Source organism: Mauremys reevesii, linkage group 3 (genome assembly GCF_016161935.1).
Source record: "Mauremys reevesii isolate NIE-2019 linkage group 3, ASM1616193v1, whole genome shotgun sequence".
In the NCBI taxonomy this organism is placed as follows: Eukaryota; Metazoa; Chordata; order Testudines; family Geoemydidae; genus Mauremys; species Mauremys reevesii.
This window is the reverse complement of record NC_052625.1, coordinates 205,000,152-205,014,459: the sequence shown is the minus strand read 5'-3', so window position 1 is coordinate 205,014,459 and position 14,308 is coordinate 205,000,152. Positions and strand designations below refer to the sequence as shown.

The 14,308-nt window shown below is 56.2% G+C and overlaps 1 protein-coding gene across 3 annotated transcripts in view; it reads right to left on the bottom strand.

Annotated features, from left to right (window-relative positions):
- Positions 1-235: 235 nt before the first annotated feature.
- Positions 236-14,308, bottom strand: part of HADHA (hydroxyacyl-CoA dehydrogenase trifunctional multienzyme complex subunit alpha) — a 40,040-nt gene continuing 25,967 nt past the window's right edge. For all 3 annotated transcript variants that reach the window (XM_039528894.1, XM_039528895.1, XM_039528896.1), the window contains 9 exons: positions 14,125-14,259; positions 12,926-13,097; positions 11,996-12,082; positions 7,990-8,130; positions 6,490-6,558; positions 4,414-4,609; positions 2,881-2,995; positions 2,186-2,331; positions 236-745 (listed from right to left, as the gene is read on the bottom strand). In XM_039528894.1, coding sequence (XP_039384828.1) covers positions 600-745; positions 2,186-2,331; positions 2,881-2,995; positions 4,414-4,609; positions 6,490-6,558; positions 7,990-8,130; positions 11,996-12,082; positions 12,926-13,097; positions 14,125-14,259 — 1,207 coding nt within the window. In that variant the 3' untranslated portion in view covers positions 236-599. The remainder of the gene's footprint in view (positions 746-2,185; positions 2,332-2,880; positions 2,996-4,413; positions 4,610-6,489; positions 6,559-7,989; positions 8,131-11,995; positions 12,083-12,925; positions 13,098-14,124; positions 14,260-14,308) is intronic.

The following is a 14,308-nucleotide window of genomic DNA, read 5'->3' as shown; positions in this document are numbered from 1 at the left end:
CCAACCCTAGTGGGGGAGGGCAGCCGGAGGCTCTGAACTATTGATTGATGCCCAAGCTGACTGTTTCCCCCCCCCACATTAACGCCGGCCCCCCTTTGTCTGTCTCACGGCTCAGCAAACCGCCCGGACAGGGGGACACGCTGGAGGAGTCACCGAGTGCTTTATTTCCACCCCGAGAGGCTCCAGCCCTCGGCACCTGAGGGCCTGAGACAGGATTAAGCAGGCAGAGGCCAGAAACAAGAGATCGGTGGTTTATTGTTAAACATTTGCCATGAACCGTGGCGCGGAGCAGCTGCCCTGGGCACGGCCAGGCGGCTAACACCCGCTGGACGGATGCTCTGGAGGGCACGGTGCACTGGGCTGAGAACACAAAACCCCCTCTTCCATCTTCAAACGGGAGGCGCAACATCCAACCAGCCAGGGACGAGCGAGCGCCTGAGACGCAGTAGCTGCTAAGGCACTTGCAGGGCTACAAACCTCCGGTGTTCCCTGCCCCCCAGCTTCGAGGGGAACTGACAGAATGGAGCAGCTTGGCTGGAGCAGGCTCTCCCCAGGCTCTGGCTGCGAGTGCGTCTATGGCTGGAGGCACGTGGACACGGTCAGTGGTGGAATTTCTTGCTCGGGTCGTTGGCGTGATCCAGAAGCAACTGGCACGGCGTGAACTGGCTTCCGTAGACGGCCTCGTACTTCCGCAGCTTGTCCACCAGCTGCTTGGCTCCGACCGAGTCTGCGTATCTGAAAGGGCCTGCACAGAACGTGGGGCTAGTCAGCGGGGGGACTGGCCGAGAGGGCACCACTCAGCCTGCAGGAGAGCTGTGCCCAGCCCGGGAGACGGGCAAACACGCTGGACTCGAGCCTCCGGTCTGCGCAGGCTCCCAGGAACAGGCCAGGAGGGAACGTCAGCAGAGCAGTCCTGCCCCCACAGAGCACAGGGAGCTCGGGCTAGGGCTAGGGCTAGGCAGCAGCCGGGGAAGGCAAACCCCTGCAGCCTGCGCTGCCCGGCTGACTCAGCAGCTCCAGGGGTGGTGGCCGTGTAATGGATGTAAAAGCTGCTGCCACTGTTGCTTTTAGGACCATCCCAGCTGTGCTCAGGGGCCTTTTAACGGTCACAATCAAGGCCAGGGACACTTTCAAGGAGCAAACTGCTGCACATTGGAGCCAAGTGTCCTGCTGGGCTCGGCCGCGACACCCCAGCTGGAAGGGAAGCAGAGACACCTGCTCCCAGCACTTTACCCCGCTGTGCGCAGAGCAGGCCTGGATCCTCACGCTCAGCCACCTCGCCGCTGAGCTGCAGGGCCCAAGGCCAGGGGACGCACCCTTGGATTTAAGGGGTGGGGTAGTGTGAACCCCATGAGCCAGGGGAGAAGCTAGACCAGGCCATAGGCTGGGGCCAAGCCCAGCTGTGTGGGGAATTCCATATTAAAATCAGCTGCAGGCTCAGCCCCGACACGCCCTGTGCTCGCAGGGGACTGCAGCGCTCGGCCCTCGGAGCAGTTTAAGCGACGTGACCGGGATCTGCAGCTGTGACCCACAACCTGAGCTCTGGTTTCGGTAGCCCCCTGCCCAGCCCCAGCCCTGGCCCTGGCCCGCTTGGGGAGGTGCAGCAGGACGGTGTTCTAGACAGCTGCCCCGCGGCGAGCCATGCTGCCCCACACCCCGCTGGGCCCCCGGAAGACTAGTTCAGTGCTCAAGCCAGGGGCTAGGAGCACAGGCAGGAGCCAGGCACTATCAGCACCCCGTGCACAGCTTCACTCTCACGACAGTCCCGGGACTCCGCACACTGGAGGGTGCACGCAGACAGGCACCAGGTTCAATCCAGGTCCTGTCCATACTGCAGGCCTGGTCGACGTAGCTACGCAGGCAGAGCCCCCTCGTGGAGACAGCGGAGGAGTTCTCTGGCCAGCAGAGCCGCCCTCCCTCCCTGAAGGACACTAAGCCGACAAACTCTTCTGGGGGCAGCTGCATCTAGCCCGAGCGTCCTGCCAGCACAGGCCCCTTGGCTAGGCAGGATTCGATGCACTTCTGGTCCCCATCGCTGCGCAGCGCAGACTAAGCCGTAGGCCAGGACTCCGCGTACGGCTTTGCTGGTGCAGCGACACTGCTCTGCTAACCAACGCGCTCCTAGCGTGGCCCCAGCGCTGCTGCCAGTTCAGCTTAGTCCAGTTCCCTGGGGGAAGCCACTCACCTCCCAGACACGGCGGGAAGCCCAGGCCAAACACAGCCCCCATGTCTCCTTCCACCGGGTTACTCAGGATCCCCTCCTGCAGGCACATGGCCGCCTCGTTCACAAAGCGCGTCACCAAGCGCAGCTGGATGTCCTCGTCGGTGCAGCTGGAACAGAGCCAGGTTACTCAGCCCACTGGGCAATGGGGCAGGGCAGCCGGGGGCCCAGGCCTCGAGGACCAGCCAAGAGCAGGCGGGGTGGGGGGCAGGGCCAGAGGAAGCCACAGCTGGTGGAGTGGCATTGGGAGCTGCCTTCTGACCGGGGGGAGCAGCGAGGCCCAGTCGGATACCCAGCGGGGGGCCCACACGATAAGGCAGAGATCTGCCAGGCCCCACATGGGGCAGCCAGAGGAGACATGTCAGGCCCTGCGACAGATCTGATTTCAGAGCGTAGCAGGTCCCAGCTGGAGGGGAGGGGACCATGTGGGGGGCTGTCTCCCGAGGTGCAGTACCAGTGTCCATTGTAGTACGACCCCCTGCCCCAGGCAGTGGGCATTCCACAGGAAGACCCCCAGTGCCCTGTGCTACCAGCAGCCACCAGTGACCCCCAGCACCCTAGAGGTGAGGGATGGCCAATTACACTGGAGATCAGCCAGTCTCAGAGGGACCAGTGCCAGCCCCCCCAAACCCTTTTGGGTTCAGACACCATCTACTTACACCTCAGGCCTGGAGGGCACCTTGAACTGTGCCAAGATCTCATCCATGCTGGAGTTCACGCTCCTGTTCTTCACGCCTTGCTGGTACACGTAGAAACCCTTCCCTGCCTTGCGGCCTGCCGGGAAGGGGGGATGTCAGTCAGTGGCTCAGCTGCCCCCCAACTGCGCCGGATCCCCTGGGTTGCCTGGGCCATACGGGCTGCTAACCTGGTACGTGCTTCTCTGCCGGCACAAGCAGCAGGTACCTGTGGGATGAGAGGCTCCCCCACGCTCAAATGGCACTGGGAGCAGCTTCCCGGCCCTGCAGTGAAGGGAGGAGGCTGTCTGGATCTCAGCCCCCTGGAGACAGAGGGAAGGGGCAGGCGATCAGAGGAGGGGTGGTCAGGCGTATCTCCTGGGCCTCGCCAAGACGCAGCCAGCACTGCCAGTCTCCACAGGTCTGAGCCTTGGAGACTCTTTGAGGCAGAGGAGAGGTGGGGTGACTGGCTTCCATGGCTCTGCTGACAGCAGATCCTGCCCCGAGTTTGCGTCTCATCAATGCTTAAGAGCAGGGACCTGCTGGGGTCAGGAGACATCCCAAAATTAAGACAGAGTGACCCAAGTTGTGACGAAGTGGGAACGTTCTTGCTGTGTTCTGTGAATGCTGAGTGGGGAGTATGGACCTGGGAAGGTTGCAGGGGTGTTTGGCTGGGACTGGCTGCACTGGGGAAGGGAGGACACCTGAGCAGGTAACCTGAGAACCCAGGAGGGGGGTTGGGGGCCAGGTGACACCTCTGCCCAGGACAGTGGACAAAGGACACAAAGGCTGGGGGAGGAGCCGGGGGAAGGCCAGAAAGGAGACGGTTGAAGGGAGTTTCAGTTTTGGAGCTGGCTGGGAACTAAAGAGGGGCGCCCCGACCAACAGGGCTGTGGCCTCCCTGGGGCCCCCAGATGGACCTAAAGGGGGCCCTGTTGTTTGTACCAGCAGGGCCTGTCCTGGACTCTGTTCCTGTTGTCTAAATAAACCTTCTGCTTTACTGGCTGGCTGAGAGTCCTGGTGAATCGCAGGGAGCCGGGGGTGCAGGGCCTTGTCTCCCCCACACTCCGTGACCCAAGTGCAGCCTGTTGGCCAATCGCAGCCCATGTCTACAATGCAGCTGTCTTCATCCTTAATACAAAGATGTAGCCCACACAGACTACAGGTCCCAGCATGCAACACTCCCCGGCTGGCGCATTGTGGAGCAGTCAGCAGGGAACAGGCATCCCTGGGGCACGTCTGAGGAACAGTGGCCTCTAGTGGCCAGCAGTGGCTTAGTCACAGTTGCATCTCAGCAGCTCTAGGTGGCTGCAGGAGCAGGCGATCAGTAACTGGTGTCATCAGGCCAGGACTTGGAAGGGCTCAAGCCCCGTCCAGCAGGGATCGCTGCGTCCCAGGGAACAACGGGAACAGCTTCGCTGGGCTCGAGCACAAGGGGGAGGCGGCTGCTGGGAGCCCAGCCCAGGGAGGAGGGGCTGGCACCGAACAGCCCAGCTGAAGCGTCCTGGGGCCACTCACCTAAAAAGCCCTTCTCCACCATGCGCTTGAGCAGCTCCGCGTTCCCGCCCCCAAAGCGCTGGCCAAAGGCCTTGCCGAGATCCTCCGCCACGTGCGCGGCCACGTCCACGCCCACTTCGTCGATCAGGGTGGCGGCACCCACGGGAAAGCCGAACCCTGTGGAAAGGGCGTCCACCTTCCGGGGGTCAGCGCCTTCCTGCAGGGGGCAGAAGGGGGGAAGCCGATGAGCACTGAGGCCTGTGGAGATGCAGAGCCAGGCCCCACAGGCCCCCAGGCCTGTGGAGATGCAGAGCCAGGCCCTCTGCCCAGTGACAGAGCAGGTCTAGGACCTGCTGGTACATCATAGCTTCCAGCCATTGGCTTCCACACCCTGCTAGGGAGCTGGGCAAATGGCATCAGGACCCGCACAAGCCAAGGAGGTTTGTCAATAGCTGCTCCTGCTCCCAGCTGCAGCCAGGCAGAAGATTCCTTGGAGTGGGGGAGAAGGGGGCCCCTCCAGGTGGCACCCAATAGCCTGGGCAGCACAGCACTGCACTTTACTGGATCGATGGAGCACTGAGGAGCCCGTGTCCTGGGCTCTGCCCCCATTGTGCTAAGATGCTCGTCCCAGCCCCAAAGAAGTTGAGGCCCGAAGGTAGGCTCCTAAACCTTCGTAAAGAGCTTTGCACTTTTGTTCCATCCAGTGATCTCATAAGAGCATCAGAACGGCCATACTGGGTCAGACCAAAAGGTCCATCTAGCCCAGTATCTGTCTACCGACAGTGGCCAGTGCCAGGTGCCCCAGAGGGAGTGAACCTAACAGGCAATGATCAAGTGATCTCTCTCCTGCCATCCATCTCCATCCTCTGACGAACAGAGGCTAGGGACACCATTCTTACCCATCCTGGCTAATAGCCATTTATGGACTTAGCCACCATGAATTTATCCAGTTCCCTTTTAAACACTGTTATAGTCCTAGCCTTCACAACCTCCTCAGGCAAGGAGTTCCACAAGTTGACTGTGCGCTGCGTGAAGAACTTCCTTTCATTTGTTTTAAACCTGCTGCCCATTCATTTCATTTGGTGACCCCTAGTTCTTGTCTCCAGGCTTTACACAAATGGGCAAGCATCCCCCCGTTACACCAATGGGGAAACTGAGGCAGAAGATAACCAGCTTCCTAGGGCCTTCTATCAAGGCAGTGTTAGAGATGAGATCAGAACCTGCTACTCTCTCAGCTCAAACCCTTGCTCCATTCAGGAGACATTTCGGCCACTCCATTCCTCCTGCCCGGGCTGAGGTCTATTCTGCCCCCTTGCTGTAGAACACTCTGCCCTTCCAGCCAGTGAGTTCAAAGTGCTCTGCGAGGTCTCATTAACTCTCACCCCTCTGAGCGGCAGCTGGCCCCCTCGGATAGGTGCGGAGTGGTTCAGTGACTTGCTCTTTCACGTGCGAAGTTTAAGAGCAGACAGCACCTGCGGGTCAGGGCTCAGAGGGGACTGCGGGCGGGAAAGTCCCACCACTTCTCTTCCAGGCAAACCCCTGGTTGAGCAACTGGGGGAACAGCAGCTTGGGAGTTGTCAAATGTTCTACCCAAGTTCACCAACTGAGCTGCCTGTAGGAGACCCCTGCGGCTGGACGCACGCTCAGACAATAACCCAGCACGCTGGCCGGGCGCAGGGTCATGGAAATGGAGCTCTCTCAGACGATCAAGGGTCAAGCTTTTGGAGATGGCAAGACAGAAATGAAGTTCCTCTTTCCATCCTTCCCCGCTTCCTCTTTCTAACAATCCACAAGCCGCTTGGCTGGCTGGGATCTGTGGTTTGGTGGGCACATTCCCATCCTCCCAAAACAGACACCCGGGGGTGAGGAGGCAGCCACGGAGTCCTATCTTCTAGCAGCACTGGGGCTGTAGTGGTCTGCCCAGTCCAGGAGACCCGGTGAGGACAGTTTCTCTACATACACCCTTCTGGGCCATGGCTGGGCTCTGGGCCAGCCTGACTTTGTAGGCAGAAGCAGGAGAATCTCATCTGCTTTAACACTTGGCAGCTTCTCTGCACCCCGGTGCTTTCTGGCAGCACACTCGATTCCAATACACACCTGGAGAACTCTGACCACCTCAGCCAGCATCGGCCCCAGACATCTGGTGGTGTAGAAACCTGGTCCATCCTGGGAGAGGCAAATGGGACAGCAAGGCAGGTTAGTGTCAGAAGCCCTGCAACCCCAAGCACCCCCTGCCTACTTAAACCGCAAGAACTGCTTCCTGAGCTAGATTGCAGAGCCTAGAATGCCGAGACACTAATCGCCCAGGATTTCCAGTGCTCTATAATCAACTCCTAGAATGGCTTGTTTTGACCCAGTGGAAGATGCAGGAATGTGGGAAGCTCCTCACACCTCTGCTTCCTGGTAAGTTCCTGAAATGTGTCACACAATAGCGTCCAGAGACCTGTGGAGCTTGTGAGTCACCGCCCCAGCTCTGCAACGCTCAGCAGCAGGGTCCGTTCTCGCACAGGGGTGGAATTCACAGGTCTGCCGGGGGCGACTAAGGAAGAGATGTGACCTCGCGGCAGCAGGCAGGGGAAGAAGATTAACACTCGCTCAGAGAAAAGGGGGAGTGTTCTCCAGAGACTAATGGTCATGGCAGACCATTGCCACCAAGTTCAGACAAGTCCCGGCACTGCAAGGGGCCCGGCTCAGAGTCCCAGCCCCCTACTTTAATGGAAGGGGGAGTGACAAGGCCCAGGGTTTGACAAATGTATCCAACTCTTGCTAGTCCCAGACTTAGCCTAGTACCCAGCTCACACCCTGTAATTCAAAGGAACAACAGTGGTGTTCCGATTCGAGGGCATGGTCAGTCATTTAGGAATCCCTTAACTGGGGTGGTGCCGCACACCCCGTCTCTGGCTTCACTGCCCTCTCCCCACAGGTCACGGCACGGTTTCCTCTTCCGTGTCCCTTCTCTCTGCCCCTGCACCAGGCTCTAACTCCTCCCTGCTAGTCCAGATCTGCTCCCACTCCCCTCAGCCCTACGCTCAGGGACGTTTGTCATCTTAAGCAGCTAGATCAGGGCCTCGCTGCCCAGGGTAACCTCCTGACAGAAGCAAACCCACCCGGCCTGCAGCTCTTGGGACAAGGCGCGCCAGGGAGATTTTGACCCAGGCACCAGTCCCTGCTCAGGGTCCCACTTTGGATAGCAGCCTCCAGCGAGGCATTTGATACATTTGCAGCCCCCAGCCTCCTAAGAGCAGGAAAAATGGAGCACTCTTCCCCAACCTACCCAGGCCTCCATGGCTGCTGCAAAGGGGGCGGCCGGGAGGGTGTGCGCCCCTCCTGTACTCTAGTTTGCCCCATCCTCCACATTTGGGTTCTCTGCACTAGTGAACAGCTCCAGTGCATTTCAGCCCTGCTGCTTTCATACCAGCCTAGTCCAATTCCTGAGAGCCTCAACCTTTAGTAGTGGAGAAACTCAAACCCCTCCCCCACCTAGCAAGCCCGAAAGACTTTCATGCTCCTGGTTAACCTCTTGGTTCATCCAGCTGCCATCTCAGGCACCGTCAGCGGTTTCAGGACCTGCCAGAATCTCGAACAAGGGTACTTTACCTTGACTACAATGATGATCTTGCCCTGCTTGAGGCCGACAGCTACAGCGGAGGCAGCTGTGTCCTGGGAGGTCTTGTCTGTGGTGATAATTTCTAGCAGCTGCATCTTGTCCACTGGGGAGAAGTAGTGCATGCCGATCACCTGGCGGGAAATAAGGCACAGACCGGGCTTTTCAGCTCGACAGGGGACAGACTCTTGGTTTCAGGCAGATGCTGAGAGGGGTCTCCTTCCTGACAGCTAAAGTGTAACAGCAGTGAAGGGGGATCACAAGCCGGTCCGTACTATGGAACTGAACCATTTCAAGGCGTAACAATGTAGCTAGGGGCTTCATTCGACCCTATTTTCCTGCAGGTGGTCAGCTGGCTTGTGTCCACTGCCTCAGTATGTCCATATAACCGTCCTCCAACCACCGGAGGTCAGCTGTGCTCAGGGGTTCCCAGGTACCTCTCAGCAGCAGACTGCTGGCGCGAATGGGCCAACTCACTGCATTTGGGGAGGAGACCAAAAGGTTTCCAAAGGCTGAGTCAGTCCACGTGAAGACCCAAGTTGAAAAATGCTACGAACGTAGAGCCAGGAGGATGAAGTAATCACTCCTCCATCAGCCCACCATGACAGTGAACGTAACGTAACCAACGACAAACGCCCTGTTGGATTCAACGTGTCCTGCTGACCGAGGGTAGCTATGCGAGACCAGCCACACACTAACTATGCTGCTTCCAGATGTGTGTGCGCTGATACAATCGCCCAACGTCACCAGTGTGCTCCTTACCTACCACCCTACGTCTGCAATGGTGCCAGCTGCACCAGGGCAGGCAGCAGGGTTTGAGACGCGTGATCAGGGCTAGTACAGGAACATGGGGGCCAACTTTTCAGAAGTGGCCACTGACCTTGGTGCCCATCTCAACACCCTTCGGGAAGGATTTTTCAGACGTTCTGAGCACTTATAACCACTGCCCATGGACAGCTAGGTGTGGATGGATGCATCCAGTTCTCTGGAGGCGCTGCTATCCTGTTGCCCACAGATCATTTCGAACCCAGTGAAGGAACCGGGAACAGGCTGTATAACGCTCTGTAGAGGCTTCTCTGGGAGTTTGATTTTTATAGTGGATTTCAGGTGTGCAGTTTTCCATAGGGATACAGACTAGTTTTAGACAGAAGCCTTCAGTTGCTACTAAAACCTTAGAGGGATTTGAAGTGGTGGCCTGGAAGCAGAGCTGTGTTTGATTGTTACACCAAGGACAGGGTCCCTACTTTGGTTTAAAGTTCTAGGAAACGTAACGGGAGAGAAAAAGCTCAGCCTTTGAGCTGTCAGAATGGAGATGTTCTTTTGTAATCTTAACTTCAGTGGCCAAACACTGACCAAAATATCACTTTAAAAGGTACATTTCCATTCTCACACAGGACTCAGACTTGGCTTTTTTAAAGCGAATATATAACTCCCTAACAAGCCAGGGTTTGAAAGAAAAAGGACATCAGCGTTTTGCACAGTCTGGAGGCAGCAGGTTAGTGGATTGAACATGGCGCTCGGAAGCAGGAATCTTTATCCTCTGAACATAAGAGCAGCCATACTGGGTCAGGTCAATGGTCCATCGAGTCCAGGGGTAGGCAACCTATGGCACGGGTGCCGAAGGCAGCTCGTGAGCTGATTTTCAGTGGCACACACACTGCCCGGGTCCTGGCCACTGGTCTGGGGGGCTCTGCATTTTAATTTAATTTTAAATGAAACTTCTTAAAACATTTTAAAAACCTTATTTACTTTACATACAACAATAGTTTAGTTATATATTATAGACTTGTAAAAAGAGACATTTTAAACCTTTTTAGAAGGTATTACTGGCACGCAAAACCTTAAATTAGAGTGAATAAATGAAGACTCGGCACAGCACTTCTGAAAGGTTGCCGACCCCTGATCTAGTCTCATGACAGTGGCTGCTGCCAGATGCTTCAGCGGGAATGAACAGATCAGGGCGATTATCAAGCAATCTAGCCCCTGTTGTCCAGTCCTAGTGTCTGGCAGTCAGAGGCTTACGGACACCCAGAGCATGGGGTTGTGTCCCTGACCAGCCTGGCTAATAGCTGGGGCCCTACCAAAATCACCGCTATGAAAAATGCACCATGAAATCTGGTATCCTCCCTGTGAAATCTGGTCTTGTGTGTGCTTTTACCCTAGACTACACAGGTTTCACGGGGGAAAACCAGCGTGTCTCCAAGTGAGCATCCTGACCCACAGGGGAGCTGCAGGGTTATTTTAGGGGGTTGTGGTATTGCCACCTTTACTTCTACGCTGCCTTCAGAGCTGGGCAGCTGGAGAGTGGCAGCTGCTGACTGAGGACCCAGCTCTGCAGGCAGCAGCACAGAAGGAAGGGTGGCAATACCATGCCATGCCAGGCCATCCTTACTTCTGCGCTGCTGCTGGCGGTGACTCTGCCTTCAGAGCTGGCTACCGGACAGCAGTTGCTGCTCTCCAGTTGCTCAGCTCTGAAGGCAGCAGCAGCACCACAGATGTAAGGGTAGCAGTACTGCAACCCCCACCCCCTCCTTTTTGGGTCAGGACCCTACAATTACAACACCGTGAACTTTCAGATTTAAATAGCTGAAATTGTGAAATTTACGATTTTTAAAATCCTATGACTGTGAAATTGACCAAAATGGACTGTGAATTTAATAGCCACTGATGGACCTATCCTCTTCACTCTAATCTCAGCTCAGCAACTGGACAAGCCACATGGCCTCTCTGCTACCTTCCCCTCTGTAAAGCACGGCTAGGTACATACCTACCACCTCACTGGCGGAGACGGGTGAAGGGACTAATGTCTGTTCACTGCTTTGGACATGGAAAACACAACAGCGCTGGTTATAAAGAACCACCAGATGTTGAGTGAATTCCCTGTGCTGCAGACTGTATTTTCTGTAGTTGCTACAGTGATGATCTGAATTTAAGTGCAAATCGGTTCCTTTCCGGACACTAATTAGAGGTAAGTGCAACCCTCCCACAGGAACATCGTTTACGTTTAGATCATTCAGTTCTGTGGCCTATTTGACTAATGCAGTCGTGTAATCAGGCTGTCACCTTCATGTCCACTGGAAGCTACACTTAGCACTAACATCTGCCTACGACAGAGGCACCTTGTATGACAGCTGCAGACCACAGCACTAATTAAAGTCTGTTAATTACTGAACTGATTTCCTATTGGTTTTCCATAAAGCATCATTACACAGGCAACTTATCCAGCAAGAGGAAGGGGAGGCGGAAGCTCATTTGCAAGTTTGAATGAACAATCTGCATTTCAGATGAGCTGTTACTGTGGTAAGTATAACTGAGACTGGAGGAGAGGAATTACTCTTGGTACAGACGGCTCATTCAGCTCAGGCCTCGAGCGGAACTCCCCTCACCATGTCCCCAGATCCACCGCAGGCTGAGCCGGCGAGCCCGCTATCACTGGGGGTAATAGCCTTGTAACCTGGCCCCACATAATGGGAATACCCCCATTGCTCAGAGGACTGAGCCCCCAGGAGGCAAGGGAACCAGCTGAAACCATTTGAGCAGCTCATCACTTTGGTCCTCGGACCACGGTCAATAGATGCCCTCAGAGCACGCTCTCTCCTGCAGCTCAGCAAGGACTGACTGAGTTAAGACAAGACATTTTTCCCCACCCTCAAATCAGTTTTGTGGCTCTTTTTAACCCCCTCTCCGATTTTCTAACAGTTTTTCAACTGTTGACACCAGAACTGGAGGCAGCATTCTAGTGCCTGTCTCGGCAATGCACAGACAGTCAGCTCCCCAGTATCCACAGGTTGGTAAAAACCAGTAACGCAAAGCACTGCCCTTGGGAGCTCACGCTGCGTCGTTCCACGTTCCAAACATGTAATGCGCAGTCCCACCTGCACCTCCCCAGGAGTGCCTGGCTCCAACAGCAAACCCAGACTGGAAGTCACGTCCTACTGGCAGTCGCAGCTCTGCCCCAAGCCGCTGCGTTTGAACTGTGGGAGGGGCTCTGGAACTCACCTTTTCCGGCCTTTTGCTAGCAGCAGCAATTTGACTGATTGGGAGAGCAGATGTGTTACTGGCAAAGATACAGTGAGGAGGGACCACCTAGGGAAACAACAGGCACCATAAACAACGTGTACAAGCATCACAAGCGACACACTTTGTGGCAGGTAGTTTGGACTCAAGGCTTCAGCAGCCCCTTCAGGACTCCTAGCACCACTGTGCATGTCTAGCACCCTTCCCCAAAGGATCTGAAAGCTCTTTAAGACAACAGGGAATGGAGCCTCACAACACCCCATTAGGTAGGATAGCTTTACAGATATGGAAACTGAAGCCAGAGATGTTCAGCAACTCCAACTCACTGGCAAAGCCAGATCTCACTTCCAGCCCTGAGCTGGGACTGCCAACACCAGACTTCCTCCTCCAAATGCATTGCTCCTGCAATTCGACGAAACTATTCCAGCCCTGGGCCCGCAGGGCTCTGCCAACACACCCCAATCAGGTGATCAGATGCCACTGCAATGGGCCCCACGCAGGAACAGAGACCAGTTCCTTTAACACAAACAGAGTAACTCGCTGAAGCCCACCCATTGGTGGCAATGAATATCAAGCGGGGAAGCAGCCAGTTTGTATGGGGCAGTAAACAAGGGATTCAGGAGCGATGGGGTAGTTGAGATGCCCCATTTGCACTTCAAACCCCTAAGAAAGACTTTTCAGCAACTCCCAGAAGGAGGTGGAAAGCCAGACAACAGCAGGCACAACCCTGCCAAGAGAGCTGATGGGACAGACCTGGGAGAGTTCCCTGCAGCCCTCCCCTGCACTGAAGTTCGATAGCTAAGAGTAACCTCCTCCGGGCATCATACAGAGCAGCCCTGGTAGGCATACGGGCAGGATGGAGCAGGCTCTGCCATACACGTGCCACAGCTGTTTGGAGATGGGAAAACTCACCGCTTCCACCTCCTTCAGCACTTTGTGTTTGATGCTGAGGTCCTCAAACACAGCTTCAATCACCATGTCGGCCTTGTCGAAGCCCTTGTAATCCAGCTGCCCCGTCATATTACTGAGAATCGTGTCCCTCTCAAAAGAGGTCAGGTTCTTCTTCTTCACTTTGTCATTCAGCCTGGAGAGGAGGAGGAGCTTGGTCAGAGCAGGCCCAGTGGGTCGAGCACAAGCACTAGCAGCGCACAGCATACCCTGGGTGTCAATCCCTCCCTCCCAGCCAGTGGGGGGGGGGGGAGGGGGCTTTTACACCTGCATCAAATCCAGCCACGGATCACTGGCCCATCTATGGCTGTTAGAGGGATGCTCCTCTGGCAACCTGGAGGGCTAGCAAGTGCCCCCTGATGCAAACAGTGCTGCTTGCGGGGCAAACCAAATGCTTGAGTCATCCTAATGCTTGGGAGCGTGAGTATCATGTCTGGAGCCTCCGGGGGCACATGGGAAGAAGGAGGAGGAGGAACCTGAAACAAGGCTTTACAGCCCCCGATTCCTTACCAGGCTGGTGCTGGGCAGCCCAGGTTTGCTCCAGCGAACAGCTGAGCTCTCTAGCCACACAAAGCGAAACCTGCCCTGGCAGCAGTGGGGGGGAGCTTTGGGGGCGGTGACTCAGAACAAGTACCTGCTAGCTAACTCCCTCCAGAGGCCTGCGGGTCACAGGGAATGCTGAGGGGGACAAGAGGACAAGCCCATACTCCCCCCTGCAAGTGGAGACACATGGCGCAGCCCATATTTGGCAAAGTGCCCTTTAGAGGTAGGTCAGTCTCACCCATTGTTCTCGAAGCCCCACCAGGCCTCTACACAGCTGTTTATATTCAGTGCTACAGCCCGGGCCAGGCACAAGGAAGATGCCTGGGGAAGCAGGAACGCCAAGGCATGATCAGGGCAGCATGTGTGATGCTCATGCCAAGCCAGCCGTTTAACTCCTTTGTTCAATCACCCCCCAGAAAGAGCAGTGTCCTTGCACCGCGTGGGGTAGCTGTAGGAGCAAACGCCCACTCTGCCCTGGTGACGGGGGAGGCCCCTTCACAGGAGCCAGGCTTCCAGGGAGTGGATGTGCCAATCATCCCTACTCAATGTGCAAAGACAGAAGTACTTGGCCTAAAGGAGGCACCAGCCAACCCAGCCCTGCTTGTTTGCAGCTCACGTACCCTTTGAAGACCTGCTGCTGTCCCTTGCCTAGACCCTGCAGCGTCGTATCCTTCAGAATGGTCTTCAGCCCCTTATCCACAGACACCTGGGCAATCCCAGCTCCCATCAGCCCTGCTCCCAGCACAGCCAGGGTCCTGCAGCGAAAGGGGAGGACACATTAGCAATCTGCTTTCATTGGTTAAA